General features: G+C 35.5%; 1 protein-coding gene across 1 annotated transcript in view; it reads right to left on the reverse strand.

Annotated features, from left to right (window-relative positions):
* Positions 1–839: 839 nt before the first annotated feature.
* Positions 840–7,288, reverse strand: part of LOC141444570 (proton-coupled amino acid transporter-like protein pathetic) — a 20,493-nt gene continuing 14,044 nt past the window's right edge. The window contains exons 5-8 of the mRNA XM_074110139.1: positions 4,810–5,054; positions 3,206–3,418; positions 1,648–1,817; positions 840–1,119 (exon numbers count right to left, since the gene is read on the reverse strand). Coding sequence (XP_073966240.1) covers positions 869–1,119; positions 1,648–1,817; positions 3,206–3,418; positions 4,810–5,054 — 879 coding nt within the window. The 3' untranslated portion in view covers positions 840–868. The remainder of the gene's footprint in view (positions 1,120–1,647; positions 1,818–3,205; positions 3,419–4,809; positions 5,055–7,288) is intronic.

Here is a 7,288-nt window from a genome sequence, read left to right on the forward strand (position 1 = left end):
TTGTGAGGCTTATAGTGTGTAAGGAAAATAGTGTCATCTGGCTATCACACGTGCCTGTACTACCTGCTATCACACAATACGCGTTTATGATGCTATTTCCCTAGCATCGATATTTACAAACAGCAAACAAACAAGCAACAAATCACGAAATTAAAACGACAATATTTCTATTCCGCTTATTAGTACTGTGTGTATTTTTTTTACTACTTTGTGATACCTACAATACTCACGTAACTTTGCAATCTTCACCTGAACTTCCATTACATTATAAGTGATTATTTTTATCACTATGTTTACACAATTTGATTGACAGTATTTGCCAGCTAGTCAGCAATATGAGACGTTTACCTAAGCCAATAATTTCACAACATAACATCGTAAAAGCAAACAAAAGGCGATACTTTGTTTATCAGTAGCGTTAGCATCAGATATTTCCGTGGCTTACATTTTTTCTAAATACTGAATATCCTCCTGTCCTTGGGCAAGCCGGTGGGAATAGGGTTCTATGGACGCTTCGCCACTGCGAGATATACTTTATTCTTAGTGTTTGGATTCATATAAAAATAAAAATACCAATTGACTGCTTGACTTATCAACTTTCAGTCTAATCCTCTAAACCACAGGGTATATTATAAGTTAAAATTTAGTAGGGATTTCCTTTACGATACAGATTAAGAATGAGCAGAGTAAGCAAATTTTATTCCTGAGCATCCTAATATTGATAGATTTTACGAAGCCGAGTAGAAAATTCATCGATATAACCAGGTATTAATAATACGTATGTACGTTTTCTACTATTATTATACGTACATACGTTGGTAAGAAAACAAAACATCATATTAATATTAACTTATTATATACTTAAACACTATTCAGTTTGGCCAGTTTGTATCTTTATAATGTCTAATACAGTGACGGTACAGCCAGCGAATAAACAGAGAAAGCCAAACGCAACGATGAAACAGTTCTTCCAGAGGACCCAATTGAATCTGCCAAGGTCGTTCCACCTGAAAACCGTCTCGATGATGCCAGGAATGATGAGGCCAAGAATGGAGTAGAAGAGAGACCCCACTATGTTTATGATCTGCTCCAGTAAGGGTAGAGCCATGCCGATGCCCACTGAGAAAGATAAACAAAGTAGTAAAAGTTTGTTTGATGGTATAAACGATTAATTGAGAGTTTGACTTTGAAACATGCGGAAACAAAATTAATATTATAGACTTTTAAACATTTTGCAAGAGTCGCTACTATCCGGCTGTTTGCAGTGGTTCCAAACAACCGTAGAAGTAGTGTCTAAATTTTAATGCGTTAATCGCTTGAGATCAGAATGGAAAAAAATAGTTTACATAAAATGCGCTTTAAGGATATCTTTATATTCTGTCATTTTTCAAAATCATTATCTAAAACTTGTAAATGAACATGACCCAAAAATCATAAATGGCAATGTGCACAGATAGTTGTTAAGTCTTAAACTACTGAAATCACGTGAAAATCACGTCTTTACAATTAATAACTTGCGACAATAAACTCAAAGGCTCAGGTAAAGTAGATAGCTACTCAGTAGATTCCGCATAAGCCGGGTACTAAACCGTGGCAGATAATGACATAAACGGGGGATTAAAAAGTACTTAACCACTTGAAACTTACCGCAAAAACATACTCCGACGACCCGTGATACTATCTGAGCGACGACTCGGTAATTCGGCTTGATTCGAGGCTCAGTATATTTAGTAAAAGTATCGATTACAACGAAGAATTGTAAAGGATACGTGAAGAAAATTGAGAGAGCTATAAACACTTTAGCACATATAGCTGGCCTGTGGAGTAAAAAGAATAGTTAAATAACTCTGCATTATGATGCCAATTCCGTCCAAATTACAACCAAATATGTGATATGATTAGAAATATATGTAACTTAGACATTTAATGGTTTAAAGGTAGGACACAGCAAAGTGAAGAGCGAAAAGTAGAACGGGCAGTGTAGGAATAGTAATAGGTCTCTTTCTTTTGTAGGCACAACAGATTTTTCTTATCTTACTGTTTTTAATTGACTCTCCCGTAGGAAATTTTTGAACACTAATCTAAGTAATCTTTACATCTTACAATTAAATCTTCTTATCTACTTAAAACTTGTTATTGTTAATTGAAAGGGCAAACCCAGTCCTTTAACTGAGTATACCGGGTGTGGCCTGTAATATGAGCAAATAAATAAAACATAGATCATACTCCTCAAACTGAACAGCATTAGTTCAGCGACTTTTAAAAATAATTAGTTTTTTAATTTTTATTACACCTTTAAGTTTACTCGAAGAGCCAAGGTAATGCAAACTGTTTGATGTTTGTAGCGTGACAGGCGACGTCAGTTGTGTTCTAGGATGGCGTACATTGATAGCAGTATTTAATTTGTATGAAAAAAGGAGAATTCAAAGACTCCATTATTTTTAAAAGTCGCTGAACTAATGTTGTTCAGTTTGACGAGGACGATCTATGTTTTAATTTTTTGCTCGTATAACAGGCCACACTCGGTATGATATCTATCTTTTCCATTCCGCTAAGTGGAAAATAAAATCCTAGAATCGATTAGGCAAGAAACACGTTATGTAGTATGTTAGTTATAGTAAACTGTTTATATTCAGTAATACATGCATAGTTATAGTTTAATATAAACATTACGTAATGTTAAGTAAATTAAGTTTTCAATTTTTATTGTGGACATCATGGGCTACTTATAAAATTGTAACGTCTTAATAATAATGTCCAAGGCTTTAAAATAAAGTAAAGTTTTTTTTTATTAGTAACCACATTTTTTATATTATTATTTAGTAGGCAACGAAACGCTTTTTCTTGACGCTACGAGTGTAGAAGTAAATACGTGTAAAATTTAACCTTCCCTTATCATTTAACATGTTCATTAGTAAAAAGAAACCTTTGCGGCAATCAGATCCAATTGCCAAGTTACAATACGATCTCCTTGCGATAGACCCTGTTTACATTATTCGAGTAAAAGCTTACAGTAGCTTGCGGTGCTCGATCGATATCTTGTAACTCGTTAAAATTATGAATAACCCTGCAATGTATCGGTAATCGGTACTGGAACGATTTTACTGTAAAGATGTAAACTGGGTCTAAATTAAAGATATACCTATCTATCTCATACGTCACACAGTCTTGCTTGACTTCTCTGATATACCGGTGGTGAACTCACCATTCATCCATTGGTAGATTCAAGGTTATTGAGCCTCGAAGTACATCGCCATATCTGAAGTAGCCGAACAGGCCCAAAGTGCTATATAGGAACACTATGACCCCCATAGCCACTACCAGTACACTGGGAAAACCAAGGAAATGTTTCGGTTTCTTCATGGCATTCTCCACTGGCATAACCACTCCTATGCCCTCCATCGCAAAAATAACTGTCCTAAAAATATAATGTTCATTATTCTGTATTCCAAAATATGTTTATGGTCTGTTTCTTAATTCGAGATACTAAAATGACGTTTCATGTGTTACCTGTTTTTTGCGTCTCATAAATAGTGATGTGCCGCAACCGGTTATCACCGAAAGATTTTGTAGGAACCTATGTACCAATGTATGTATGTCGTAAAATATTGAGATATGAACGGATCCGTGATGTAGTAACATGTAGGGCACTTAGGACATTCTAGAAAAGGTAAAATAGGTCTAATAAAAATGCGACCGTTTTGGAGATATTTCGACTTTTTATAGATGTTGATGTTTAAGTTTCAATTTCATTCTAAGTAAGATCCGCTGGCAGATGGGCCTCTCTGTGTATACATATATGTACGTATTTACAACCATACACTTTCTTGGCTTAGATTTTATCACTTTATCGTAAAAGTGCATTTATATTTTCAAAATAGAAAGTAGAATATTGAATGCTTTAATGTTATTTTTGCTATCGTAAAATATACATTTTATCGATTATTTACGAAACCGAAATCATGGAGCAGCACTGTTCCTTTTATGCTGGCCACATTATTTTTACGTTTGACATTTCAGACTGTCATTTTAGTATCTACATTTCAAAAATAGACCATAGGTACTTTACTTATCTAAGTTATTGATAATATTAAAAATGTGAGTTTTAATGTTTCTTCACGCAAAATCAGCTGAATGGATTTTGATCAAATTCGGCACACAAGGTAAATTGTATAATTTACTGAATTTTTGCACCGAAGTCGCGGGAAACAGCTAGTGTTACCTATAATAAAGTGGTAGACTTCATCTTATAAATTCTTTGTTAATTCGTAGGAATAAACTCTGTTAGCGGTACACTACTGAACAGGATCTAGTAAATCTTTCACTGACAGAAAGCTACACTAACCCCCTGTCCCACCATCCATTGATTAATTTTATCTGACGGATAAATGTGATGCCGTCTCTGTTTGTTTTGTTCGTATAGACGGAGTCGGCATCACATTTATTCCGTCAAATAAAATTAATCAATGGGTGGTGAAGTAGCCCCTAAATAATCACGATAGCCATGGGCTAATATTTTCCGAGAAATATGCAAATTGCGCTTCTTTTGTTAACTACGAACTCCAGACTCCAGCATTACGGAACTCAACACCCAAGAAAATCATCATACCGACGACTAAACCATTCTATGCTGAGAACCTGGGTTCGATTCCTAGTGCTGCTTTCTTTCTCTGGTTTTTCTATGCATCCATGTCTCAGTTTGCATTTTCGATATAACCATTCTATCGAAAGTGGTGATTTAGGAGAAGAATATCAAGTTCCCGCAGGTTGTAGTCAAGTTTCGGGTAACAGCCAGCGACTTATACTTACGATAAAAACGCAGGATATCTAGCAGGGTTGCCGATGGCTATCTTGTCATTGAATTTAATCGGCCCACTGAAGATATAGTATAAGCAAAACAAATACGTTGCAAAGAGCAAAACATTCGCCGTGACTGATAAAATGGCCAGCCACTTCAGGTATTTGATTTGGCACATCAGGCATAGCGGGACTAATAAGATCAAGCAGTAGTATTCCACAGGTAAGATCATCGATGGAGCGTAATTGTCGGCCAGCTGTAACAAAAAAGATTTCTGTTTGACGGAAAATATTTATTTTGTAGACTCGGGGGATAAACAATTATTTTAGAACTGCTATTTTGTATACTTTTGTCTCATGACAATAAAGACGAAGAGAGACAGTTACATGAAATATAAATAATAATGAAATAAGTTTAAAGAACAATGTTAGTTATTCACTACCTTGTCTTCTCGACTTTAAATCATATCCTTTTTTTTACTATTAAACGTTCCCTATCTGTTTTGTAGACTAAGATCTAAGTACAGGAAGGTCGGTTTTAAAGCCAGTTTATCTGAAATGAACCAGATTCACGCTAACTTCTTCGTGAAGGATGGGAGGATTAATATTCTTAAATTTCTATTTACGTGTAGTATAATACGAGAGTTCCGATGACCGTGCGTATATAAAGTACCGTTAGGAAAAAATACCTATTAAAAAATCTTAGCAACAAACTAATTTAAGTGGAATTGAGACCTTGTCTTTCGCCTTTTTTGGCTCGATGTTAATGACATTGTTCCTATGATAGTTGCAGCAACGAGTCATTGTAATTATTTGATTTAAGCAATGACTGCAAGGATATTTTAATATTTTATTGACTGTTAGTGTTAGAGCGTTTTCAGATTATCCGATCCGTTATCGGCATCGGATGCCGATACGATATCGGGGAAGTAAAATGTATGAAATATGTACTATGGCCAGCAAAAGTCGGGACAATTCCGAAACCATAATCGTCTGACACGTGAAACGGCGCCATCTTGTGTTTGAAGTGTATTAGCGGTATTATTATTTACTAACTTAGTTAGTTTATTAAGATGTCACTAGATGGCGCTGCCACTGACCTTAAAAAAATATTTTATATTCTATGTTGGAAATTCATATATTTCGCTGCCGTAGTAACTAATTATCCTGCCTGCGAAGCGCGTAAGCGAACATTTTCTGTCTCTTCGTACTTGTCGTTAAGAGAAGGGATATATTATTCGCATTACTATCGTTCTTGCCCTTCAAATATTCCAACGATAAATTCTTGGTGTGTGTGAAGTTTCTCCAATCCGCACTGGGCCCCGCGTGGGAACATACGGCCCAAGTCCTCTCATTCTGAGAGGAGGCCTGTGACAGCAGTGGACGTGTAGTATCTATAGTCTGGGAATGCTGATGATAGTGAAAATTCTTTATTTACGAAGACCCATGTTGCGAATTAGTTGTAACTTAGTTAATCTCTCAAATCTAGCAGTAAATTTACAAAAAACACAACTCAATATTAGCCGCCTGGTGGGATTTGAACTGTGACATTACGAACGAGAACGAAGTTTCAGAACCACTTGACCATCGTACTGTTATCAACTAAGCGATGAAAATCGGATCTATATCGGGTCGTCTTAAAATTAATCGGTAAGTCATGCGTGTTTAACTAAACTTAAAATAGGGTAGACTGAAGATCTTCAAACTACCAGGCTAAGTTTTTATATACAAAGATTTTGCTACTTGTTTCAGCTGCTTGCAAATCGTTTGATCGTCATTTTTCAAGTTGAATCTGCTTATTATCGTAATTATCTTTAAAATGAGTTCCATCGCAATATTGAAATGGTTAAAACATGTGAAATTATTAAGTTTATATGAAGAAGGAAAAAATATGTCGGAAAATTTCTAGAGAATTGGAGTTAATGTGAGTTTTTTTTGTTCGTTCATCCTACCAACTTCTTCATTCAACATTATATCTACGTTATATTATTTTATGTTTATTTATATTGTTACAGATAAAAGTTATATTTGGGTACGACGATATCAAGACGAAGGATCTTTGCTGCATCGTCAAAGATCGGGTAGACCACTGTTAGAATTGTCTTCCAGAGAACAAGCTGCCGTGCATAACGTTCGTGCAGATAACTGCCAATACACCGGTCGCGTATTGTGTAAGACTGGTTTGAACAACACAAAAATAATATTAAAGTCGTTCCTTGCCTGCCAGATCACCGGATTTAATCCCATTGAAAATTTATGGGGTGTTATAACCATGTCCAACCTTGGGATAACCAAAATAAGCGAACTCTGTTACGTTAGAAGCCCACTGTGTAATAATAAGGGACAGTATCGCGCTCTAATATGTGTGAAAATCTAGTTGCTCGATGCGATCTTTTTGCAAGCAGTTATCGACAATCATGGTGGTATACACCATTATTAAAATAAACTTGATAGTTACGTGTAGACCCGGTTATATACTGAAACAATTATG

The sequence above is a fragment of the Choristoneura fumiferana genome, chromosome 2 (genome assembly GCF_025370935.1).
Source record: "Choristoneura fumiferana chromosome 2, NRCan_CFum_1, whole genome shotgun sequence".
In the NCBI taxonomy this organism is placed as follows: domain Eukaryota; kingdom Metazoa; phylum Arthropoda; class Insecta; order Lepidoptera; family Tortricidae; genus Choristoneura; species Choristoneura fumiferana.